The sequence below is a fragment of the Jaculus jaculus genome, chromosome 8, assembly GCF_020740685.1.
Source record: "Jaculus jaculus isolate mJacJac1 chromosome 8, mJacJac1.mat.Y.cur, whole genome shotgun sequence".
In the NCBI taxonomy this organism is placed as follows: Eukaryota; Metazoa; Chordata; class Mammalia; order Rodentia; family Dipodidae; genus Jaculus; species Jaculus jaculus.
Window position 1 is genome coordinate 15,577,233 of NC_059109.1, and position 27,768 is coordinate 15,605,000.

Sequence of the window (27,768 nt, forward strand, 5' to 3'; positions counted from 1 at the left end):
AGGTGAGGCAAAGCAGAGGAGTAGCATTTAGGGAAGGCAGCCAGAAGCCTGAATTGTGATGGGATGCACACTTTCCTTTGTTGGCAAGATCCGGATTAGACTTGTGTCTGATGCAGTGGAGCAGAGCCTGGGAAGCCTTCGAGGTGGGCTTGTCCCCAGCCAGAGAGGCGGAAAATCAATTTGGCTGGCAAACGAGAGCCCCCGAGAACTCAGTCCACGCTCCATAATCCTGTCCACTAGCAGCTCAGGAAATAGAAGCCTGCGCTCTCACATATTCATGGGGGATGTGAGGCATAAATCAGGCTTTAAGGATTGGGGGCAAAGGGAATGGACTCTTAGGTTGGCTACTAATTAATCAAGTTAGAACACCTAAGTTTAGCAACCTGGGACCGAGCCACACACACACAGAGGGCGGGGGGGTGGGGGGACAAGTAAAGGCTGCTGTCTGCCACTGTGTGGCTCATTTCTTTTTCATTTCAATTAAAATAGATATCGGATGAAAATTTCCCCTTTAGCTCATGTTGCTTATGCATCCCCCCCTCCCCGTTCTTCCTTTAATTAAAAAACATGCTCATTGCAATCCTTGCCAGAATCACTTTAACGGTATTTTAATTGTAATGTCTCTGCCTGATTAAAAAAAGAAAATATGAACTAGAAAGTGTTTGGGAAAAAAAAAAATGTTCTCAAGATGCAGGAAGAGAATCATACACCTTCCCAGAATGGGTGCCACATACAAATCCTTTAATTAGCCTCATGCCACAGTGAGACTGGCAATGTAGAAGGGGAGAAACATGTCTGAAATAAAATCACTGATTCCTCTGACTCTGAGCCACAAGCAACGCTTGGGAGAGAGGGTTTTTATCAGCTCTGATTTCCCCAGCAGTATGGAGAACCACAACCAACTGAAGACGCTGTGTTCAGGATAAAGACCCCAGCATATTTTTCCACAGTCCTTTGCTCAGACAGGGTCAGATAGCCATTGGGAAAAGAGCAGCTGCACACCATTGATTGCTGCCTTCCAGTCCTAACAATTCAACGGGGGTTCCTTTATTGTTTTAGGCGAGTTCTCAAATTTGAGGATGCATTAGAATCACCAGGATGTCTTAAAACAGAGATTGAGGGGGTCTTCCACACCCAGTTAGGTTTGCCATGGAAACCAACACTTTCTGTCTCATGTTAGTTCCCAGGTAACAGCAGGTGCTGAGGACTGGGGATCAGACACTGAGAATGATAGGTTTTCACCTAGAGGATAGGGAAAGGTAAGTGACTCACCTTGGGTATTGCTGTGTTTGCTTCCTTCCAAAACAGGCTCACAGACATGATTATAGAATAATTCCTTAAAAATCCCCGAACCAACATTTACTGTTATCTCCCCAGTCTCTCTGTAAGATGTTGACAATAAAAAATGTAAAACAGGTCTGGAGGGATGGCTTAGTGGTTAAGGCATTTGCCTGCAAAGCCAAAGGACCCAGGTTTGATTCCCCAGGACCCACATTAGCCAGATACACAAAGGGCACATGCGTCTGGAGTTTGTATGCAGTGGCTGGAAGCCCTGACGCATCCAATCTCTCTCTCTCTCCCTCTTTCTCTGTCAAATAAATAAAAATAAAATGTTTTTTAAAAATGTAAAGCATACAGTCTCAACTGCCAGGGTTTGCAGTGAGTTAGAGCTGGTCCAGGTAACTGGAAATAGCTTAATGGGAGTGAACTGGTGCACTTACAGACTGCAGACAGGGGTAAACGTGGTTACAACGCAAAGTTTTACTCTTTCTACAGAATATAAGACTCATTAAGTTAACCTCATTTCTCAATCAACTCTCTACCAAGTACGCAATATGAGCACAGTTGTAGAAGACAGCATTCAAACACTGAGATATTAATGAATCTATCTGCCATTATAGCTTATCAATTACCCCCTAACTACACTTTGATTTCCTTTCTCCCTCAGGAAGCTCATCTCATCCCTTTCCTAGTACAGGCCCTTGCAGTGACGGGCTCAAAGCCTTCATCTGTGCCATAGGTTCTCCAATGTCACCGTAGACTTCAGAAAGAAAGTCATTTCTAAAAAAGAATAGCAAATAAACAAACAAATAAATAAAACTCCTGTTTTTCTCCCAAATTCTGCCTTAAGCAGATAGACATCTGCCAAACGCATTCAAGTAATCTTCCTTCCCCTTATCAAAGCTCCTTTCACATTGACCCAATCATATTTCTGACAGACCTACAATTTACTACACTTCTCTGAGCCACCTATTCTTTAAAAATGCCTCTCCTGCCCCACAGAGACTGACTGAGACCTCTTGTTCCCCCAAAATACCAATAACCCCACTGAAGAAGGCCCTCAGCAGAATTGGGGTAGAGGTGAGGGGGTCTAAAAGAACAACTTTTTTTATATAAAAAAAACCTACAAATAATACAAATTATTTTAAAGTATTTAATATTTAATAAAAATATTTCAAATATTAAGAAATATTCTCTGAATATTATAAACCTTATTTGGCATAGTTTTAGAAATCAAAGATCAATAATGGCTTATAGTAAGTTACTTTTATTTTTGGTGTTTGGTAGTACAAGTGGTGTGCATGGTGAAGGGGCATGTGTGTGTAGATATGTATGCCTCATGCACATGCTGCAGAGGCAAGAGAAAAATGGCAGGTACCCTCTTTTAAAAATTTTTTTATTCATTTTTTTTAAATTTATTTATTTGAGAGTGACAGAGACAGAGAGAATGGGCATGCCAGGGCTTCCAGCCACTGCAAACGAACTCCAGACGCGTGCGCCCCCTTGTGCATCTGGCTAACGTGGGTACTGGGGAATCGAGCCTCAAACCGGGGTCCTTAGGCTTCACAGGCAAGCGCATAACCGCTAAGCCACCTCTCCAGCCCAGTACCCTCTTTTTTCATCCTTTCAACCCTATCTGCTTGAAAAGGATCTTCTCACTAAACCTGGAACTCCCTCTTTTTCACTTAGCCTAGCTGGCCAGGGAGCCCCAGCAATCGTTCCGTGTCTGTCCCTCTCACCCCTCAGGGCTGGGCAGACAAACATGCACAGCCACGCTGGGCTTTCGTCACGCGGGCTCAGAATCAAACTCAGTTCCTCTCCCTTAGACGGCAACCACTGAGCCAGCTCCACAACCCTTCTCGTAGACATTTTCTAAAGTCAATAACTCTCACTTTCATAATATATAGTGCATGAGAATCAGTAATAATGAAACGCTCAGTCTTCAATGTATTTTCGTCTGCACAAGAATCCCAGATACAAAAGAATCCCAAATGCCTAGCTCCATTCCTGGTCTTGTTCAATAGGATCTAGGGATCGTTAATCAACAAATGAGATGGAGAAGTAAGGAGAGGCCAAGTCCTAAAGAACCCTGTAAGCCATATTAAGTTTAGACTTGAACTCAAGGGCTAATGGAAAGCCAATGAAGGGTTTTAAGTAAGGAAGTTTGAAACATTTATCTTTCATTACTGAAAACACTGTGCTAGGAATGGACTGGTCCTTTCCAGTTGCATTTTTCATATTACAATATCCAAGTTGTCAAGACATAAACTGTAAATTGTGAACTATCTATCTATCTGTCTGTCTGCCCATCTATTGAAAGCATGTCCTTTCTCACAGCAGTGGCTTATCTTCCATTTAAGGCTAATCAAGTGTGTCTGGGACGGTTCTCTGGAGGTAAATAATGTAAGTCATTGTCTGATTGGAAGAAATCACGGGTTTCAGAGCCAAGTGTCCCCCACATTAAAAAGCCTTTGTCTCTGATCATATGATACACAAATAGCAAATGAAATTGGTCACTGTCTGGATGAATCCAGTAACGTTTGAATGTACCAGGAAGGAGTCTGACTATAGAAAAATTCACAACAAACATTAATCTAGCTCTGCAAGCCAGAAACTTGCAGATTAATTCATTTGTTCTATAATAATTTGAGAGCCTCATACCTGCCTAGGAACCTATGGGTGCAAAATAAAAGTAAACAAAACCAGGTCTGGAGCCTGCTTTCCTTAATATAAAGCCCAGACCTCTGGAAGCTTCCACAAGGGTAGAAGGAAAAATAAAGCATTATATTTATGAAGAACTAAATATCAAATCGAATCAAGTTCTTAAGTAAACATTCTACCAATGGTTCTATAAGCTTCATTTTAATAGGTTCCCCCCCCTTAAATAAATAAATAAAATATTTTAAAACACTTTAAATAGTGGCTGGAGAGATGGCTTTGCAGTTAAGGCACTTGCCTGCGAAGCCTAAGAACCCGGGTTCAATTCCCCAGTACGTAAGCCAGATGCACAAAGTGGTGCACGCGTCTGGGGTTCCTATGCAGTGGCTAGAGGCCCTGATGTGCCCATTCTCCCCCACACCCCATCTCTACAACAAATAAATAAAGTATTTTTTTAATTTAAAAACGTCTTCCCATAGGCTAGACATGACTCAGCAGTTAAGAGCAATCCCTGTGCAAGCATGAAGACCTGGAGAGGACGAAGGGAGAAAGTGCTGGAGTTCAAACCCCGATCCCCACTTAAGCCGCTGGGAATGGCCACCCGTGCCTGTAAGCCCAGTCCTACAGGGGAGCAGAGACCAGAGAATCAGTGAAGCTCATGGGAAAACAAAATACTGCAAGCTCCAGGCACAGCAAGATACTCTGGCTCAGGTGGAAAAGAGAGGAAGTAGGGTGTCTGATAACCCACTCGGGCCACCACAGGCAGACTCACTCCACTGCCGCCCCAAGTACGTGTGGAACTGCACAGGCACATGCAAGTGCACATAACACACACACACACACACACACAACAAAAATAAGTCTTCCTATACTATAAGTAACACTGATCTTCCACCAAGCAAAGGCTGAAACAGGCAAACATGCAGGGAGATAAGGACAGATTTCAGAATGACTCACACTAATTCTTGCTGAGGTAAACATCGTGATCAAACCTCTTGTACAATTGCATGGACCAGCTCCTCATAGAACACCTTCACACAAAATGTAGGAAAAAAAAAACTCCAGTCTCTCCTTCATTACTCTTTCTCCAGAGGAACATACACACACACACACACACACACACACATATACAATGGTAAGTTTAAGCAGAGTTTTCTAGAAGCCATTTTCTTTCTACAAACAGAAGAGATTTGCCATTATTCCCATTTTGGGATGATGGAAGAAAACAACTCAAGGACCTATATAAAGCCTCTGAAGACTTGGTGACGGAATCAGATTTGAACCAGGTTCAAACCTTGATAAATCATCTTTTAGTATTGGTTGTTTATAATCAGCTCACCCCTGACCTGGAAGGATAGCTATATTTTGGATAAGAAAGGAGGTGATTCAACCTTCTTTCACAGGCAACATGAAGTTTACTGATTTGAAACATCAGATTTTTCCAGCCCCATATAATCTCATTGAATATGACACTCTATGGTTACAAAAAGAAACATTTGGGGCTGGAGAGATAGGTCAGTGGTTAAGGGCGCTTGCTGACCACACTGCCGGGCCCGGGGTCCAATTCACCATCCACCACCTGAAGTCAGACAGCATTGCTTTGCAGTAGCAAGAGACGCTGGTGGGCCCACTCATACTCACATGAAAATAAATTTTCAGTTTTTTTTTTTAATTCATGCAAAATGTTTTAATTTTATCAAAACTCTAAGCTGTGGTCAGATCAACTTCCTCTGAATCTAAGCTGCTATTTCCAAAGTCTTGACACCTTAGGCTCAGAGTAATCTTCTAGGGAACTCGCACAGGCTTGATGTCCACAGAGACAGGTGGGGTATCACAGAAGCCCTCTTCCCCAGCATTGCAAGACCACTGAACTGCACCGTGTCCCCGAGGCACGCGCTGACTGAATCCGAGGCTGGCTCCGTGCTAACTAGGAGGATGGAAGTGGACAGTTCCCTGGTGACATGGTTAGTCTTCACACTCAACTTGATCACACCAAGAAGATTCATAGAGCACACCTGTGGGTGTGTCCGGGAGGGCATTACCAGAGACAGATCCTGAAGACTCTTGTTACAATGACTGGATCAGCCTCTCCATGTGCTCATAACACGCCGGCATTATTAAGAGGCAGTAAAAGGTAGAAAGGGGCACTCCGCTGGAGGAAGTAGCTGGGGGAGTATGTGAGAGGCTACATCATAGTCTGGTCCCTTCCTGCCCCCCTTCTCACTTTATCTATTTCCTAGTCACCACGACATGAACTGCTATGCTCTGCCACACGCTCAGTGCCATGATGGACAAGTACCCTTGAAACTTCGAGTCAAAGTTATCCCTCCATTTTCATTGTTCTTTTGAGTATTTTGGCCACAACTACAAAAAGCTAATAAGCATGTCTGAGAGTTTTAAAAAAGGCTGTGGTGGGTACTATCCTTCAGTGCCTCCCACTGAAATCCTCACCCCTTTGCCAAAGATGAAAACACTTGACATCGAACATGGAAGTGGGTCAACAAATGATGTTTCATCTGAATAACCAAACCATAACCATCCCTATGCTATAGAAATGCCAAATACAACAGACCCAGAAAATCTGAGTGTCCTTGAAAGTCTGTGGTCTAAAAACAACTTTAGAGAAAACAAAGCCCCTTTCCAAGCTACACCGGAAAGATCGCATGTCCAGGAAGTTCAAGTAACCGCAAAAATGGAGGCAGCCAAAGGAACAGATGCCGCAGCGCCCACCTCTGTCTCTTCCTTCTTGAAACAAAAGGAAAAGCACTTGAGAACGTGCTCTGAGGATCACAGGGGCAAAGGCAATCAATCCATGGTCTTTATTATCCAGGTTGCTTTCCACACATTAGCAGCCTCTGTCTGTAAATGAAACTGTAACCAAGGTCTGATATTCTGCCATCTTTTCTGTTATTTTCGTTTGTTCGAAAGAAACAACTGAGCAGGGCGTGGTGGCTCATGCCTTTAGTCCCAGCACTTGGGAGGCAGAGGTAGGAGGATCGCCATGAGTTCGAGGCCACCCTGAGACTCCATAGTGAATTCCAGGTCAGTCTTCAGCCTGGGCTAGAGTGAGACCCTACCTCGAAAAAAAAAAAAAAAAAAAAAAAAGACAGAAAGAAATAACTGACATGAGTTGAGTTCTTACTATGGGCCAGGCTAATGGCTTTAAAAATGTTTCCTCATTTAATACTCAACCTATCCACATGAGGTGGGACAATGCATTGTGCTAATGCCACACACAATCAACAAACACTCACTCTCATCGTAGCTCGCTGTCATTACCATAAGGCATTGTGCCAATAAAGGAAAACCTGAAGCTTACAGAGGCTCTCAATTTCCCCAAGGTCACAGAGATGGTAAATAGTGAAGTCTAGAACAGACTTGGTTCCTTCTGGCTCAAAAGCCTGCCAAGCATTTCACCATCGTGGTACACACCAGTAGACCAAGAAATAGAAAATCGTATTAAAGGCAACACTTGTACTGTTAAACAGTAATACATATTGGAGGAGAACAGTTTCTTCTCAAGCATGTTAAAGTAATGGCATTGTGAATAATAAGAAACTACCAAATGTTCTCTTTATAGGATGTGTACTTAAAATATCAAGATGATGTTTATACACCCATGATGAAGTGATTAATATAGCCAAGCAAATATTTAATATACCCATCATTTTCTAGTTGTCACTGGGCTTGTGAAAGAGAGAGACAGATGAAGAGCCAAAGACATAAATGCTCAATACCAATTCATAGCTATCATAATTGCATGTGTGAGAGACAAAGAGAGTGGAGAGAAACAAAGCTGAGAGAGGAAAAGAGAGAGAAGCTAAAATATAAACACTCAACTATCAAGGGGATAGTCCATCCTCCCCTAATTAACTCTTTGTTAATTATTATCTCCATGCCACTTCACACCAAGATACTTGACCACAAGATGAAAAACATATGCATTGCTTCATTCGGAAACATAAATGTTTCCTCAATGACAGATGCCAAGCCCAATATCCTTGCCTGGGACGCAGAAGGTACTGACAAGAGTGCAGTATTTCCTCTTAATTATTATAGGCCCTCATAATCAAGTGCAAAAAATAACAAATTTTACTTTGCCAATGCTTACGGGAATTGGGCATCTTAACATAAAAAAAATTAAATGAAAGGAGTATGCTTATTTCTATTCCAACTCCATAGTAATAACTGAGTCTCCTTTGTGTTTAACAGTATCATCAAAATTTTTTAAACAACTTATTTATTTAAAACCAGTCCTTTCAAAGTGTAAAATTTGTCAAAGCATACATTTTCAATATTCAAATGACCAAGAAAAAAACTTGTGCCAAAGTGCTTTAGATTTTCTCACTCAGGTCTCTTAAGGAAACAATTTTACCTTGAAATTATTCAGTTTCTATCACCTTGTAGATGGAATCAGAAAAATAAAAATTCCACTCAGTGATTTTTATGATACAATGGCTAGATATGACAAATGAAGGATTAACAGGTATTTGGAGAGTGAGTTGCTATGACTAAGAATTATAATTATTTAGTCTCATATTAAAATAGACCTTTAGGGCTGGAGAGATGGCTTAGCATCTGCCTGCAAAGCCAAAGGACCTCAGTTCAATTCCCCAGGACCCATGTAAGCCACATGCACAAGGTGGCCCATGTGTCTGGAGTTCCTTTGCAGTGTCAGGAGGCCCTGAAGTGCCCATTCTCTCTCTCTCTCTCAACCTCTCTCTCTCTTAAATAAATAAAAAATCAAATGTTAAAAAAATAAATGAATACAATAGATCTTTATTGTCCTCCAAATGCTTCCATGTTGTAGATCAAAAACAGATATTTGAGGCTGAGCACTATAGTATATAAGACACATATTTGAAGGTTGGTGTTCCTCACCAGTTAGACATTTCTTTCAAATGTGTTTTATAATCATAAAAAACTTAAGTATATTAGGCTGTTAAACATTGATAGTATGTATCTACACATATGTGGGTGTGTCTATGAAATATATATATGTGTGTTTTATATGTATGTGCATACATATACACATATGAGTGGTATGTTAAGTATGTGTGGGCATGTATATGTATCTATTTGGAACAATTAAGGGCAGTGAAAATAAATTAGTTAAGAAAGATGATCTCTAAGAGAGCAAGTTCTTTTTTCAACGTACTTAAATCTGCACCATTTTCTTGTCTGTTCATGTAACAACCAACTTGTACTTTTGAACCTTCATCATATGTCCAGCACTATTTCAGACCTTGATTAGAAAACTGAATAAACTGGTGGCATCCTTTCCTTTTGAGCTTATTATTAGCAAAGGAAAAAAGCAAAGTTATAATATCCTGGTGGTAATAAGCACTGTGAGGAAACGAAAAAAAAAACAAGATAGAGATTAATAGTAAGTGGTTGTAATTTTGGGAAAGATGGTCAGAAAAGGTCTCTCTGAGAAATTAATATTTTCTCCAAGAGCAAATGAAACAAGTGAGCCAAACACTCGAAATTGCAGGAAAAACATCCCAGGCAAAGGTCCGGAGGACAGGTATACATTCACAGAAGGACTGATCTGGAATGAATGCGCAAGACAAGATCAAAGAAAGAATCAGGGATTAAATAATAATAAAAGCTGTGGATTTTACTCCTAGTGAGATGTGAAGCCATTAGAGGGTTTTGAAGATAGAAGTAACAAGGTCTGATACATTTTTAAAGGACATGGGTTAGAAATGGATAGGGTTAACTGTAGAACACAGCACAAAAGCAAAATACCAATGACTTCAGGATATTGGGTCTTGATTTTCTATCACAGTAAGTAATTTCAAAAGCGAATGGTACAAGGAGAGCACTATGGGACTCCGTAGTCATCAGTGTCCTGAGTTTCTCCTAGCTTCCTTCTTCCCCACCCCTTAAATCACATAATGATCTGATAATGTGGGTTAAAATGTAGCCATCACATTTACATGCCAGGAAGTAGGAAAGATGAAGGAGGAAACATAACTATGCTTCCTACTGGAAATGCCCCATTTGCCTCATACAATTTCCTCCGACATCTCATTGGCCACCAGTTAGCCACAAGACTAAGTCTAGCTTCAAATGAGGTTAAAAAAAAAAAACAAAAAACAGTGTTTTAGCTCTCCTCCTATGCACAAACGAAACTGGGGTTCTGCTTACAAGAAAGGCAAAGAACTGGAAACACTGGAGCCAATTTAAAGGCATTTTGTAGTAATCCAGGCTAAAAATTGTAGGAATCGTGACCAGCATGACGCCAAAGTAAGCGTTGATAGATGGAGCATATGTTGAAGATATAACCAACAAGGTTCATTGACAGATTGCCCATAGGATGTTAGGCACAGAAAAACGTCCAGAGGGCCTCTCCTGTCTTGAGTGTGGGCCCCGGTACACACGACATCCTAGTCAGTGAGATACGGAAGTCTCTCCAAATCTGACTTTGTGTGCCTTACTGATATCCTCGTGATTGACCCTACAATCTGCCTCTAATCTCATATCCTCGACGCCCTATCTATTCCACACACTTTCTCACTGCTTCTGTCATATATTTCAGCACTAGACATTTCACTCTTTTATGATTACTTGCCTAGTTATTTTCTTGTTAGTAATTTTATGTGTTACTGACATTAAGTAGTCACATTTTTCTTGGGCCTCACAGAGAATTCCTAGGCCACATTCAGAAATTATTGAACAAAGCTTACTCTCTGCCTTTTCTTTTTTTTATTTTGTTAAACGTTTTTGTTTTTTTTTTAAATTTTTATTTCAGAGCGAGAGAGAGGAACAGAGGGAGATAGAATTGGCACACCAGGGCCACCTAGTGGACATGCACTTGCCTCACCTTTGTGCATCTGGCTTAGGTGGGATCTGGATAGCGGTACCGGAGTCCTTGGGTTTCGCAGGTAAGTGCATTAACTGTTAAGCCATCTCTCCAGGCCCCTCTGTCTTTTATTTATTCTCATACTTTCTTGAAGTCACAGCCCATATCTCAAGCCAAAAATCTCAGAGTATCTCTGAAAACAACCCACCTCCCTGAGTGTTACTTGTACAAAACTACATTCCTACCAAACTCCCTTCCTCACTCACAGGGTGAGAGTTTATTTCTCCAGATATAATCAATTTACTCTAAATAATGAAGGACTAAAATATTGCTCAAACCAAGAATATTATTAGTGGGGCTGGAGAAATGGTTCAGTGGTTAAGGTGCTTACCTGCAAAGCCTAATAACCCAGGTTCAATTCCCCAGTACCCACGCAAAGCTAGATCACAAAATGGTGCATGCATCTGAAGTTTGTTTCCAGTGGCTAGAGACCTTCTCCCTACCATTCTGCCTGTCTGTCTCTCTTTTGTCTGTCTCTCTACTTGCAAATAAACAAATAATAAAATTTTTAAAAGAATATTATTGGTGATGTTCTCACTTTTGTCTAGGGAAGCTGCTCCTTTGAGAAGGTAGTGACTACTGGAGACTTAAAACTCATCAAAGTGGCTGGAGAAGATGGCTTAGCGGTTAAGGCGCTTGCCTGCAAAACCAAAGGATCCTGGTTCAATTTCCCCAGGACCCATGTAAGTCAGATACACAAGGTGGCACAAGCATCTGGAGTTCGTTTACAGTGGCTGGAGGCCCTGGTGCACCTGTTGTCTCTCTCTATCTCTCTAATAAATAAATAAATAAAATATATTTTTAAAAAACTCATCAAAGTGCTAAGAAGAAGTGAGAGTTGAGGGCCTCACACTACATAAGACATCTCTATCAACCTTCCTCTAAGGCTATGGGCAGTGAGGAAGAGGTGGGAGAAAGAATGTGAGTGGCAGGGGAGTCAGGAGGAGTGCTTTGGAACACTGACTTCCAGACAGGAGGTGGCCATTGCATTCATGACTGTGGTTCTCATTACCTGCACAATTTTGGGCCCATCACTACGTTGTCATGATGCCAGAGAAGGGCAAAAGGAAAAAGGATGCAGGAAAATAGAAGACGTCACCAGTATACATCAGTTACAAGTTATGGATGGCTTTCTGGCTGGATATGAGGCCCACTGAGGGGGAGGGAATTCATGCCTGAGACTGGCTGAATGGAGAGATGGTGCTCATCAGAAAAAAAAGAAAAAGAAAAGCCCTCTAAATGTCCCCTTTGATCCACACTGCTTTCATTCTTCGGTAGAGAACTTGCCTTTCACAGATGGTGACGAATACCTGGAAGACCCTAGACATAGCCAAAGGACAAGCAGAGAAAGCCCTGTGCCTAACACGTCACGTCATCTCTCTCACACCTGCCAGGACGCGGAAAGCGCTGTGGGGAAAATGATGGATTACATATGAATGCAGCTCTCACTGCTTTCCTCAGAACCTTCTTTTTTTTTTTTTTTTTTTTTCTTTGAGTTAGGGTCTCGCTGTAGCCCAGGCAGACCTGGAACTCACTATGTCATCTCAGGATGGCCTCGAACTTGTGGCAATCCTCCTACCTCTGCCTCCTGAGTGCTGGGATGAAAGGCGTGCGCCACCACGCCCCAGCTCATGGCCACAGTGGCAAACACTGCGGAGACTCAACGCTCATCAAAGCAGAAAACAAGAGGCTGCTGAGCGCTCCACACTAAAGTCAACTTCTGACACGCTCTCCAAGGCTCAGAGAACACTGCGGAAGAGGAGGTGGAGAGAACAGGAGAGCCAGGAGATGGCAGGTGTGATCTGAGGTAATGTCGGGAAGTGAACTAACTGCCTGACGCATTCATGAAGGCACAGTGATGAGCAATGCCCCCACCAAGAAGGGGCCTCAGTGGATCTGGGGAGGGAGAGTAGGGCCAGAAGAGAATAATAACCTGATGGGAATTTGACCACTTGCAGTGTGTTTATCTATTATCTCTATTATCAGAGGTGAGACTAGTTAGAAAGAAGAAAGAGTTCAGTGGAAGAGGAATGGGGAGGCAAGACAAAAGAAAGTAATGGGAGAGGATTACGGTGAAATATATTATAAATATGTATGGAATTATGAAAATACTTTTATATTTCTTTTATTTATTTGAGAAAAAAAAGAGGCAGAGAGAGAGAGTGGGCATGGCACGTCCTCTAGCCACTGAAAATGAACTCCGGATGCAAGAGCACTTTGTGCATCTGGCTTTACATGGGTACTGGGGAATCAAACCTGGGTCCTTAGGCTTTGCAGGCAAGTGCCTTAACTGCCGAGCTATCTCTCCAGCCCTATATTTTTTTTAAATAAGAAGAAACAAGAGTTTGGGCAAAGTAAGTGGGTTATTTTGATCTTGAAATGTGTAAGAGTGAGAAACTCTGCTCTCTGCCACTCGTTAATACCCTTCTCATGCCTTGCCTCAGTCTTTTTATCTTGTCCTTTTGACACCATCCATAGCTTACAGACACTTAGTAATGCAAGACTTGGGGCTGCTTCCAAATGGCTGTAGCAATAAAAGGTCAAGACCCCTGAGCACCTGGCTGCAGGGTACTCCACATACTGGCAAAATGTGGTTTCTGTGGGAACAGACCTAGTTACAACTTTGGCTAGAAAATCTTTTCTCTGAGATGAAGCTTTAAGTCTTGAATTGATGCCTGCCACTGTTAGCCTTCAGAAGGTTGATGGTTGTGGATAGAGCAACACTCCCCATATCCACCAGCTCCACACACATGCACACACACACACACACACACACACACACACACAGCAAGGCAAGGCAAGGCAAGACCCCAACCTGACAGATCATTCTCCACCCTAACCTGGACTCACTAATTTGACAGAAAACTTCTCTTCTCTTTTTTTTTTTCTTTTCTTTTCTTTTTTTTTTTTTAATTTATTTGAGAGCAACAGACACAGAGAGAAAGACAGATAGAGGGAGAGAGAGAATGGGCGCGCCAGGGCTTCCAGCCTCTGCAAACGAACTCCAGACGCGTGCGCCCCCTTGTGCATCTGGCTAACGTGGGACCTGGGGAACCGAGCCTCGAACCGGGGTCCTTAGGCTTCACAGGCAAGCGCTTAACCGCTAAGCCATCTCTCCAGCCCACTTCTCTTCTCTTTGTGACTAAAGAATAGAAAAAAAGGGGAGGCCGGGAGAGGACTCAGTGGTTAAGAAGCTTTCCTGAAGAGACTAACAACTGGGTTCAATTCCACATTAAAAACATAAAGTCACATGCACAAAGTGGTGCATGCCTCTGGAGTTAGTATCTAGAAATCTAGAGGTCCTGATGTACCCATTTTCTTTCCCTCTCTCTCTCCCTCTCCCTCCCTCTCTCCTTCTCTCCTTGAATGAATAAATAAATAAATATTTTAAAAGACAAATCTCCATTCTTATTATTTGAAAACAGATCTAAGCTGGGCGTGATGGGCACACACCTTTAATCCCAGCACTCAGGAGGCAGAGGTAGGAGGATCACCATGAGTTCAAGGCCACCCTGAGACTACATAGTTAATTCCAGGTCAGCCTGGGCCACAGTGAGACCCTACATCGAAAAATAAAATAAAAAAAAAAAGAAAAGAAAAAAGATCTAAGACAAAATGATTATTGGAAAAATTTGATTCAGTCTAGCAGAAATTGGTATCAAAAATACATCAGTTAAGCCTCTTCAAAACCTCTTCTTCTGCATCCACACTTACTTTAACAACGCCAAATGCATGCGTGACTGGTCAATGCCTTTACAGTGAAGAAGTGTGTGTTTGCATCAAATTTTATAGACATCCATAACTGAGTGTTTCTCCCGTACAATTTTCATTTACTGAGGAACAAAGGTACTTTGATAACTGTTCCTTATTGTGACGCCCTGAAGAGTGATTTTTATTATCATCTAATAGATAAGAAAACACACATACAGAGGGAGGTAAAATAACTGACTTAGCCACATGGTAGAAGAGTTGAAATTTGAATTATCCAGCCCCTCCAACTTCCTAAAGCCTAGAGCTATGTGGCCAGTTTTGCAATAAGGAAGCCTATTTATATGACTTTCCATGGGACCAAGAAGTCAAAACCACAACAGGATAAAAGCAGGAAGACATTTCTTTCTTGGCAGGGAATTTCAAAGGCAGCAGCATTAACTGATTTCAGGGTGTTTTGCTGTACTGTGAGGCTGCCTTGGATAAGCGTGACTACAAAGGGCTCGAGGAAGGCAGCATAGTCTTTGAGAACACTGTCAACTTTCCTGCTTTTGAAAAGAGTTAAAATAATTAAGCTCTGTGCTTTAAAGAGACAAAAAGAATGGCCTTTTACTTTGAACCCTCTGACCACTTCTTCCTTTCCATAGCAAATTCTCAACTTGGTTTCAGAATAAATTGTCAACCAAAATACGGGAAATTATCCAACATCTTTCCCCTCCCTCCTGGAAGTGACAGGACTGCATAAACCGTGCCCCTGATGTTCAGACTCCACGGACCTTTAATGTGCAGGAAGTTCAGGATGCTGGAGCGCCCGTCCAGCAGGAGCAGCCGCCCCTTCTCCACCGTGACGTTGTCGCCATCTTGTGGTGCTCTTCTAGGAAACCAAGTGCGAGCCCTGGACCATCTCCTGCAGAGCTGAAAGGAAAAGTCACCCTGCAAAACAGACCATATGAAAGTGACCAATCCCAATAGAAACTTCTCAAGGAAAAATAAACTTAAGCTTATTAAATGTCCTAATAGAATCACTCACCCATATCTTCTTTATACAACTAACCCAAACAGGAGAAAAATATGGAGACAGCAAACTATGCCTCTGTGGTCAGACCCTGGAACATATTCTGTTTCTTTCTCTCTCTCTCTCTTTCTTTCTCTGTCCCTTTCTCACGCAAGGCTCCCTTGTACCTAACAGATAGAGTTTATTCCATTTTTTTTGTTTTCACAGACATGTATTGAGCCTTGGGCAAAAAGTCATAAACAGGCCAGAATGAGAAGAATTAAAATGTCCTTCATGATGGGTGGCATTTTGCTTTATTTGCTTTACGTAACTGGTGTCGCTTTTCACTGGCCCTATTGCCAAGCGTCCCTGCTTTATAGGAACATTCCTCCTTCCAAGTGCTCAGATCTATCCTCCCACTTGGCCTTTTTGAACCTTATTGTTTCCCGTCCACTGTGTCAAGTACATTGTGCTGGACAAAGTTGATGCCAGCCAACCTAACTTCTGAAGACAAGTGAATAGTCATGAATTTGAGTGAGGGGCAGGACTGAGAGGAGGATCCCAGAGGAGATGCAGCCCCTCCCCCTACCAGCCCTTTGCTCCTCCTCTCGGATCACGTGGCTTTCCATAACTATTAGGCTATGACCACTCTAAAGTCTCATGTTTTTCAAAATAAAAACAGCTGTATTCAACTCACTCTTGAGGCTGGGAGCATGTCTTGAGGAATTCTAGAACTATCTGTAGGGTAAATATTTTTAAACCAAGACAGAAAAAAAGTGATTTCCTCAGGGTAATACATAGAGCAGGTGTAGACCTCTCCTAACCCACCTCCATCCAAATGTAAAACCTGAGCACCTACAAAACAAAGGGCCTTGGAAGTCCTCTAGCGGTGTGATTAAGAGGCAGATGGAAGCCATTCACTGAGAAAGGGATGCAGCAGGTAAGGAGATGGGTCAGTGGGTGAAGAGTGCTTTCTGGGCAAGCATGAGGACCTGAGTCTAATTCCAAACTCCCATTAAAAAGCCAGTCATGGGTTGGACAAACGCCTCAGTGGGTTAAAGGCACTTGCTTTGCAAAGACTAATGGCCTGGGTTCGATCCCTAAGTAAATAAAGCCAGATGCACAAAATGTTGCATGCATCTGGAGTTCACTTGCAGTGGCAAGACGGCCTAGCACACAAACACACATACTCTCTCTCTCCTTAAAAATAATAAATAAAATGTCATTTTATTTATTACCTATACATGTATTATTCAATGACACACTGATATAATAAATGTATCATTTATACAGGCATATGTGTAACTCCAGTACTGAGAGTGGGAGAGGCAGGGGGACTGTTGGACATTTCTGGTCAGCCAGTGTGGCCAAAGAATGGGAAGCGAGAGGTCCAGCGAGAGACTTTGTCTCAGGGAAGTGAGACAGAGCACAGGGGAAGACACCCAACTGTCATCTTCCTTCGGCCTTTCCATTCATGTGCCCAGGATACATGTGTTTGCACATACACGTGTACACCATGTGCTCACGCACAAACCACACAGACTGCACATGCACACACACACACACACACACACACACACACACACACGCAAAGAAGGGGGTGAGCATGGATTGTTCAAGACTAGCATTGCAAGCTATACAAGCCATGCCCCATGATGACTATCCACTACTGAGAAACAAAACAGGCGAAATCATTCTACCCTCTCAAGCTGACTTCACAGTAGAGAAATTTGTAGTGAGGTGAAACTTAAAAAGCACTACATAAAAATTACTCTTTAGGAGACTATACAATATCCCTGGATGTGGTACTGGAGACTGAAGCTAGGGCCACACATATGCTAGGCAAGTACTCCATCCCTGTACCATATGCACAGTCCTCTCTTCACGTTTTCCTCTGAGACAGGCCTTGAACACAGGATTCTCCTGCCTCAGCCTCCTGAAGAGCTGAGATTTTAAGCCTGAGCACATTTGTCCATTTTCAAAAGGCTTTACTTTGTTCCTAACAATACAAAAAAGGAAAGGGGGACTGGAGAGATGGCTTAGTGATTAAGGCGCTTGCCTGCAAAGCCAGTGGATCCTGGGGTGATTCCCCCAGGACCCACATAAGCCAGATGCACAAGGTGGCGCATGCATCTGGAGTTCGTTTGCAGTGGCTGGAGGCCCTGGCACGCCCATTCTCTCTCTCTTCTCTCTCTCTGCCTCTCTCTCTCTCTCTCTCTCTCTCTCTCTCTCTCAAATAAATAAATAAATAAATAAATAAATAAATAAATAAATAAAATACTTCAAAAACAGAAAGAGGAAAGGAAGGCAAGGAGGAGGAAGAACAAGATACCAAAGTCTGGCATAACAGGGTGAGCCAGGTTGTCTATGGCGTCCTGTGAGTCCCCAAAGAACACATGAAAAAGCTGGATTCCCAGGTCAGAGATTGGAAGGCTCCAGCAAAATTCTATCCCTTCATTTCCAGGATGATGGTTCTCAGCTTAGGACTTAATTTCAACTGTCGTGAGACAAGGGGTAGAGCCAGAGATACAGCTCAGTGCTAGCGTCGAACAATGGAATCAAAAAATCGCAGGGGGAATTTGAAATTGAGTGATCTCCTCAAATGATAATTCTGCTTCAAAGTTATGGCCCAAGTTGAGGTCAGTGATAGAAAGAAGGAAGCTGCATCCAAGAAAGAAAAGCAAGAAGCTTCCTCCCAATGCCACTCAAGCTCCAGGTCCGTAGCCAGGCTCCCTCAGCACTAGCAGTCCAGGCAAAGTGGCGTGTGGGTGGCATACAAGACGCAGGGAGAACTCGCCGCCGTAACTCTTCCTGAGTTATTAACCTGGTGAGCAAACCCACAGCCCAGCCGCAGAGCTAGAAGGGAAGCCAGAACGTGTGTCTCCCCAGCAATAAAAAGACCTGGAACTAGTCAATGATTAGGTACTTTACAGGCATCAGAAGAAAAGCAGTGTGGGGGCTGGAGAGGTGGCTTAGCGGTTAAGGCATTTGCCTGCAAAGCCAAAGGATCTGGGTTTGGCTCTCCAGGACCCACGTAAGCCAGATGCACAAGGGGCACATGCATCTGGAGTTTCTTTGCAGTGGCTGGAGGCCCTGGCACACCCTATTTCTCTCTCTCTTTCTTTCTCTGTGCCTTCTTTCTCTCTCAAATAAGTAAATAAAATATGTTTAAAAAAATAAAAGCATTGTATAATGTCTTCCATTGAGTTGAGGAGTTAAAAAAAAAAAATGTTGCAGCTGGATATGGTGGCGCACGCCTTTAATCCCAGCACTTGGCAGGCAGAGGTAGGAGGATCACCGTGAGTTCGAGGCCACCCTGAGGCTACATAGTGAATTCCAGGTCATCCTGGGCTAGAGTAAAACTCTACCTTGAAAAACCAAAAACAAAAAAAATTGTTACAATTACAGCTGTCATCCAGCTCTGAGTGAGCTTGACCTGGCCTGTTAACCTTTTAAAATACCTATTCTCAACTCAGTGGATGAGAAGATCAAGTATTGTCATCACTGTTTTGAGGTTGAGAAGCAAAGGCTCACATTTTTTAAGCACAGTGATGGAAACACACTGGAGTCATGCAAAGAATCCACCTGAGCTGTTTGACTGCCACATCCCCTCCAGCAACATCTTCCCCAAAAGATGTGCGTGGCCCACTCCATTACTGCATTCCGGTCTTTGCTTGCATATCACCCCCTTTCCCACACACATGCCAAAAAAAAGAACTCCATTTGTTCACTGTCATCTAACACTGCTTTGTTCTGCTATAGGATCATAGCACATTATCATTTATCATTTATTGAACTCACTCAAATGAAGCAAGGACTTTGTTTGAGTCATTGCTATGTCCCTATTCCCCTAGTGTCTCAATACAAAGTGTTAAAATATTTTATTAAATCATCTATCTGATGATATAACATTGCTTCCATAGACATTATAGACACACACACGTGCACGCGCGCGCACACACACACACACACACACACACATCTTCCTAATACAATATGTAAGCAACTAGATGCTAAGGCCTAAAATACAAAAACTGTTACAATCTCTGGGTCTCTTGTTCCATTGAGCTGGTCTGTACACTTTCACATTTCATTTCTTTAGCTACATTCAAACTCTACTTAACCAGTCACCGTGGGATTGGGAGAGAACTTTTACAACTGTTCAGCTCTGGACTCCCTGTGAAATCTTGTTCCAGTTTTTTTTTTTTTTCTCTTTCTCCTTAAGTTTTTCTATCTGATGTGGCAATTTCAGACAAATATAATCAATTATTCCTTTTAAAGAGAACTAAGCTGCCCAAATTTCTTCTTAACATAGTAAAGACATATTGAAATGTGTAAATGTTGACTGGTGATTCATGCTTCTGTATAAACAAGGACTAAGGGTTGACAATAAATGCCTTCTCCACCATTAAGCAGCGACCTGGAAAGAGAGAACCATGATGGGAAGATCTCACTGTAAGTCATGATGTCATGAGAATTTTAGGGCTCCCAGGGCAATGACCTATTATAGACAGAGCTAACTCACCTCACCATATCTTCATCCTCAAATCCATCTCACCTTGAGCCAATCAAGTAAATAAGAATGTTGATATTAATAAAAGGATCCTTGTCAATATATTTGAGAATTTCTCTGTTGATAAAAATGTGCTATTTCTGGTGAGGGGGTTACTCTTTATCACCATCCCACTTCATAGGTCCATGCAGAGTTCACACCCACTTAGGGTTCTTAAGGTCCCCAGACTTTAGCTTTGCTTCTGTGACGTAAACAGATCAATTATTTCTCTTGTACATATGAAGTGAACCATATTTCCTTCTGAGCGCAAGGGGACAGATGTGGAACTCGAGAAATAACATCCCAGCCCCAAATAATCTGACAAAAATACATAAGTAAATAAAATTAAAAAGCAAAAAGTTTCCTGCCTTGCACAGGAAGCTCATGTGATTTGTTTTCTTTTTACGGCATGTCAGCACTTCTCTGAACTTCAGGGAATGTGCAACGTCTGCAAATCCTGCTTGTCACCTCAAATGTGCTTGCAATGCCACCAGAGTCATCTTGAGAGAAGTCATTGATCAGCAAGTTGGGACATCAGGCACAGTAAAGACCTATCAGAGTGAACAGATTGAGCTAGTGTGGCAGAGGAGGTGGGGTAAGGGAATTTCTCTAGTCACAGTTCCCCTGACTGTCAACGACAAAGGAGAACTATTTTGACACCTCACTAGAACGCCTTCTCACACAGTGTGCAAGTCCTGGAAACAGGAAAAGACAAGTCCCTGTGGCCAGTGTTTTCTTTACCTCCTTATTCTCTCTTTATTTTGTCCAAAGCTACTGACCACCAGCTAATACATCATGTGGGATACTTTTCACAGTCAAATCAAACCATAACTGACTAACACACACACACACACACACACACACACACACACACACACACACTATACAAGAGCTTATCTGCTTTCTGCAATAGCTCCAGCACTCACAATAATGCCTTGGCATATTATGGATATCCCACAAACAGACTTGAAAATATGAATGGTCAACTCTTGTTTGGACTTATAATAGCTGGAGAGTAGTTTAAGATATTGTAAGAACTATAATAATTTGGTAAGGAAATAATTATTATACTTATTTATTTCATTTACTTGAGAGAGAAAAGGAGAGAGAGAGAATGAACATGTCAGGCCCTCCAGCCACTGCAAACAAACTCTAGATGCATGTGCCACTTTGTGCATCTGACTCACCTGGTTACTGGACAATCAAACCTAGGTCCTTAGGGTCTGTAGGCAAATGCCTTAACTGCTAAGGCATCTCTCCGCCTCTTTTTTTTTTTTAAATTTTTATTTATTTACTAGTGAGAGAGAAAGAGGGAGGGAAAGAGAATGGGTGAGTCAGGACCTTCATTCACTGCAAATGAACTCCAGATGCATATGCCACCTTGTGCATCTGGTTTATGTGGGTACTGAGGAATTGAACCTGGATCCTCAGGCTTTGCAGGCAAGTGCCTTAACTACCAAGCCATCTTTCCAGCTCCATCTCTCTACTTCTATCCACTGCTCCTATACATGGAGCTGTTTTTAGTTTTTTTAACTAAATTTATTTACCTTTTCTTTTGAGACTTCATTATTTTTGCACAGAGTTCATCTTTTTCTCATTCTGACATAAATATCACTCATATGTTCTTCTTAAGTTGTTGAGTTTTATATTTATGAGTTACTTCTAAACTGATGTAGAAACCAAGTTACTATGGGAAGTTTTTCATTCTTTTCCTTTTTATTCTTTCTTCATTTACCCACATAGTTACATGATTGTCTTCATATCATTTATTAAATAATATAGTCTCATCTGACTGTCTTTGGCTACTCTAATGGCTGCATTATCATGATGAGTGGTACTAAATCTGTTGGCCAATTAAGATTCCAAACCTAACCAGGCATGCTGGCGCACGCCTTTAATCCCAGCACTGGGGAGGCAGAGGTAGGAGGTGCACCATGAGTTCAAGGCCAACCTTAGACTACATAGTGAATTCCAGGTCAGCCTGGGGCTAGAGAGTGAAACCCTACCTCGAAAAACAAAAACAAACAAGCAAAAAAAAAAAAAAAAAAAGGATTCTAAATCTTTTGTGCATGAGTTAGTATAAAGATAATTCTCTCAGAGAAATGTAACTTCTTTCTTGTTCTTAAGATGTTTATAGTATCATTTAGCAAAAGACAAATAACTAGATAATTAAAGTGTGACTGATTCAATAATTAAAAACATAACCAAGGTGGTATGGGAGCTTGTTAAAGCTTCTAGAGACTGCCTTACAGATGAAATTTAGTCCATTAATCATCTTTTTTTTAATATAGTCTTCATACATATAAACTAGTATAGTCTGAGATTATTTCACATGATTAAAAAAACACTCATTATAAAAAAAGCAACCATGTATACATCCTGGATGCTAACCTGTAATATATCAACTCTGTAGGGGGCAAAAAGCAAATTAAATGTATCATAAATTTATTCTTAGTGAAGTCATGCTGGTCCTAAGTGATCTCTTTTCCTTCTTTCATGCTTTTTAAACTGTTCGTGATAAGAAGGTTGCAAGAGAAAGTCTTTCCACAGGTCTGCCAAAACAACTACCCAAAGAAATGCCAACAGAATCTTTTACTAGAAACGTATGCCCAGTTCTAGTTTAGCCTTTGTCTCTCTCTCAGAAAGCTGCACAATTCATTGGCCTATCTCTTGGCTCTACACTCTCTTGTCCTTCTGTGAATTGTTAAAAATGTCTGCTACAGGGATGGAGAGATGGCTTAGTGGTTAAGGTGCTTGCCTGCTAAGCCTAAGAACCCAGGTTCAATTCCCCAGAACCCATGTAAGCCAGATACACAAGGTGGTACTTGTGTCTGGAGTTTGTTTGCAATGGCTAGAGGCCCTGGCAGGCCCATTTCCTCCCTCCCTCTCTCTCTCTCTCTCTCATAAATAAACAAAATATTTAAATGTCTGCTATCAACGCAGTGCTCATAGTTACTGAGTTACTGACACTTTTAAGTGTCAGAGGGCTAGCATGGTCTGCAAGCAGAGCAAATTTACAGTCTTACCTTCTTCACCTGAACCCTCTGAAGTCTTCAGACAGTCCCCTATGAATTTTAAATCTGAAAATCATTTCACTTCTAAAGTAAACAGTAATGACAATGATAGTTACTGATTAATGACAGTTACTAGCCCAGGCATGGCACTATTCATTTTATTCACAGGGTCCATAATCATTGCAACTGAGAAATGCAGGGTTGTATTCCTTTCTCCAGTTAAAGTCAAATTTAAAAAAAAAAAAGAATAATAATGGTTAATCTCTATTTAGTTCACTTAGCAGGTATTACCTTGCTTAACAATCCCAGGCTCATTTTAGACTCTCTGTGCCTATCACTCCTGAGTGATGCGTCCCCGCACCGAGCAAATACTTGTTGGGTGTACAATATACCCCAGGCACTCTAACCACAAAGTCAAACAGACCCCTGGTGGTATGGAGCTTATATTTTAGCAGGATCACAGACAAATATATAAAGCAAATACTCTGCTCTGAAAGAAAAGTGAGTTTAAAGTGGATCAGAAATGTCAAGGCAGAGGGAGGAACTATGTTAGCGGGCGGGTGTGTCTGCCACTCTGAAGAGGGATTGGAGAAGAAACATGGAATGTGACCCTGGGAAAGGAGCGTGCTGTGGGGGGTCCCCAAGGGCAGCCAGGTCTGCAGTACGGGAAGGAAAGAGCGCCCCAGCACTGCTGTTGAGCCTTCCTGCTGATGAGCCGGGAAACACTGAACAAGGCCTCGTGGGTATCACGTTTGTCACATGCCACAGGGGGAAAAAAAAGAATCTGAACCAAGTGAAATATTCAGTAGCATCTAACAGTCCACAAACTAGTCTATAGCCTAAATCTAGCCTGGCCACCAGTTTGATACTGACACTACAGAACGTCAGCAGTTCAACAAGGTAGTGTCTATGGATGCTCACATGTCCAAGGTAGAGATGGTGCGGGTTGCAGAATCTGAAAGGTTTACTAGCAAAATCTCTCTAGAAAAGGCTTCAGCATTCTTGGTATATTCTGATTCACTATACTATTAGGATGGCATCTATGATGTGTTTAGTATTATATGCTACACTCCGCCAAGACTTAAATATGTTCAAAATGGAACTTTGTGTAACCAAATATAAGTAATTATCACTCAGCCACCAAAGAGTTTGAGGACTGGCAATCAAAAACATCATAATAAGGCTGGAGAGATAATTTAAGGGTTAAGGTGCTTGCCTGCAAAGCCAAAGAACCCAGGTTCAATTCCCCAAGACCCACGTAAGCCAGATGCACAAGGTGATGCATGTGCCTGGAGTTAATTTGCAGTGGCTGGAGGCCCTGGCATGCCCACTATCTGCCTCTCTCTCTCCCTCTCTCCCTCTCTCCCTCTCTCCCTCTCTCCCTCTCTCTCTCTCTCTCTCTCTCTCTCTCTCTCTCTCTCTCTGTCTGTCTCTCAAATAAACAAATAAATAATGGTCAATGTACATTGAAGCAATGGAAATTTGTTCAGCTCTTATTTTTCAGTAAATGATAAAACCCACTCTCAGGACGTGAGCAGGGATGTATGTGTGTGGATGTGTCTGTGTATCGAGGCTGCCCACATGTGTAAGACTGTATGTCTTACACACACACATGTGTGCATGCACATGTCAAATCCAAAGATTGACAGATACATGCCAGCATTTCTCACAGAGCTGGCACACTGCCATTTAACCAGCGAGAACGCAGCACGGTCTCTGCTCCCAGTCACTGGGAAGAGACAAGGTTAACATTTTAAGTGATGGACTACAACATGTTATTTCCCCATGCAGCAGCCCCACAACTGCACCGCCTTCGAAAACACCTAATTTCAGTGATTGAATACACAGGGGCACACCGCCCCTGCTGTGAGTCTTTGACAACTTCTCAGTTTCATATACCAGGGGAAGCTGGGGTTGTTTTATTTTAACCTCTTTTTCATTTTTGTTCCCCCACTTTTGTACCTGAAGGGAAACAAAATGAATATGTCCTGGGAAAGAAAGAAAGGATGGATGGATGAAAGGGAGCTCAAAGAATAAAAACTGGATAATAAGCATCAGTGTGTTTTACCATAAAAGTATTCACTACCATCTGCTCTAATTACTTCTAATGCTTGGGCTACCATCTTCATACAATAGAAATAATGATCTCCTTAAGGGCAAAAAAAATTTTTTTTTTCTCAAAACAAACAAAAAGTTGATTACATTTAGCTGCCAGGCTAGAGAAGTGTCAAGTCACTTTGCAGAAAACAATCCATTAGGAGAATGGGCAGAGCTCTGATTAACACAAACAAATCGGTTCCCCTTTGGTAGTTCTTCCTTTTCTTCCTTTCCTGCCTGTTTGGAGGAATTTTGCCCCACATGTTGCAGAGGGCAAAAAAATTGACTTGGCACATTTCTGAATCATTATAGAACAATTCCTTATATTGGTACCATAACCACACAAGGCTAAGCCGTCTCGTAATCTTTTTACTGGCATTGGGAATGTTTCAGCTTTGAGAACTATTGATCACAGGGCTTGGTGCTCTTCCAAGCTTTCAGATCACTTCCTGGTGTGAACTGCTTCAGGCCACCCCACCAGAGTCCGTCAAAGGAAAACTACAGCCAAGTGAGCCTGGGTTAAATCTTCAGGAACAAAGGGTTCCAGGCAAGGTCTAGGAGGGCTTGTTATAGACACCAGCAACTCCACAGGAGAAACCCGGTGATCAAAAAGGCTGAATATGGGCTGGAGAGATGGCTTAACTATCATGGCACTTGCCTGAAAAGCCAAAGGACCCCAGTTCGATTCCCCAGGACCCATGTAAGCCAGATGTACAAGGTGGCACATCAGTCTGGAGTTTGTTGGCAGTGACTGGAGGCCCTGGAGTGCCCCTTCTCTTTCTCTCTATCTGCTTCTTTCTCTGTCTTCCTCTTTCTATCTCAAATAAATAAATAATGTTTAAAGGCTTGTGCCGCCATGCCCAGCTTGTTTAAGAAAGGGGGGGGTGTGCTAAATCCATTGACTTCAAACACCCAAGACAAACCTGTCCCATGTGTTAAGCAGAATTATGGTATGTCCCAACGCTCCCAACCCCAGCATGCACATTCTGCACAATGTGCTCTTCTGTCCAATGAGGAGACGTCATTCTCATGATCAGGTTATATTATGTGACATTTTACAGGAATGATTAAGATATCAGTTGACTTTCAATTAATCAAAGTGAGAGGCTGGGGAAACATCTTGGTAGTAGAGCATTTGACCAGCATGTGAGGGCTTGACTTCAATCCTACAAACCACATCAACACATAGAGAAAGGTGAGATAGACCACAGCCATCAAGGAAAATGCAAATTAAAAGCACACTGAGAGAGTCGGGGCGTGGTGGCGCACACCATTAATCCCAGCAATTGAGAGGCAGAGGTAGGAGGATTGCTATGAGTTTGAGGCCAGCCTGAGATGACATAGTGAATTCCAGGTCACCCTGGGCTAGAGTGAGTCTCTACCTCAAAAAAACCAAAAGAAATAAATAGATAAAATAAAAGTGCGTTGAAAAAAAAGTGCATTGAGGTTCCATTGCACAATAATCAGAACGGCTGTCAAGTAAATAAAGGAGAGGCTGGGGTGATGGCTCGGTGAATAAAGCACTCGCTGCCGAGCATGAGGAGCTGAGCTTGGATCCCCAGAATCAACACAAATCTGGACGCAGGAACCATGTATGGGAACCCCAGCGCTCCTGCGGTAAGTGGGAGACGGAGACAGGAGAATCCTCCGAAGCTGGACCTGCTCTTCGCCTGAAACACACAGTGGCCAACAAGAGATGCAGCTGCAAATGAGGTGGGAAGTGAAGAGCAGCACCCAAATCATCCTCTGCACCTCCACAGGTGAACTGTGGCACATTCACGCACACAAACACGTACACATACGCATGCGTGCACGCGCACACACATCATAGACACAAAAAATTATAACTTTATAATTTGTTTGTTTGGTTTTTTTCGGGGTAGGGTCTCACTCTAGCTCAGGCTGACCTGGAATTCACTATGGAGTCTCAGGGTGGCCTCGAACTCACGGCGATCCTCCTGCCTCTGCCTCCCGAGTGCTGGGATTAAAGGTGTGCGCCACCACGCCCGGCTATAATTTTATAATTTTATTTAAATACTACGTGTGTGTGTGTGTGTGTGTATGTGTGTGTGTGTGTGTGTGTGTGTGTTCATGCCATAGCATGTCTATCATGATGAGAAGACAGCCCCAAGGCGCTGGATCGTCTCCTCCCATCCCGTGTGAGGCAGGATGTGTTTTCTTGTTGCTTTGAGCACTACAATAGCCACACTACTTGCTCCCATGAGGCTTCGGGATTCTTCTGACTATTCCCCATTGACCTAAGCATGCTGGGAGTAGAGACACACTTGCCACTTTTTTATATATATCTTATTTATTTGCAAGCAGAGAGATACAGACAGAGACAGAGAGAGAAAGAGAGAGGATGGGTGCACCAGGGCCACCTGCCACTACAGACGAATGTGGGTACCGAGGAATCAAACCCGGGTCATTAGGCTTTGCAGGCAAGCGCCTCTGCCGCTGAGCCATCTCCTTGCCACTTTCGCGTCCCGCTTTTCCTGAGTGCTAGGGAACCAAACTTCATTGGCAGGCTTGTGGAGCAAGCACCTGTGATCACTGAGCCACATCACCAGCCCCTTGTTAAAATTTTAAGAAAAAG

General features: G+C 42.5%; 1 protein-coding gene across 6 annotated transcripts in view; it reads right to left on the reverse strand.

Moving 5' to 3' along the window:
* The window catches only part of Pkhd1 (PKHD1 ciliary IPT domain containing fibrocystin/polyductin), a 507,380-nt gene that overhangs the window by 325,895 nt on the left and 153,717 nt on the right, over positions 1-27,768 (reverse strand). For 5 of the 6 annotated variants that reach the window (XM_045156516.1, XM_045156512.1, XM_045156513.1 and 2 more), the window contains one exon: positions 15,292-15,448. In XM_045156516.1, coding sequence (XP_045012451.1) covers positions 15,292-15,448 — 157 coding nt within the window. The remainder of the gene's footprint in view (positions 1-15,291; positions 15,449-27,768) is intronic. The other variant, XM_045156514.1, reaches the window with a different exon arrangement.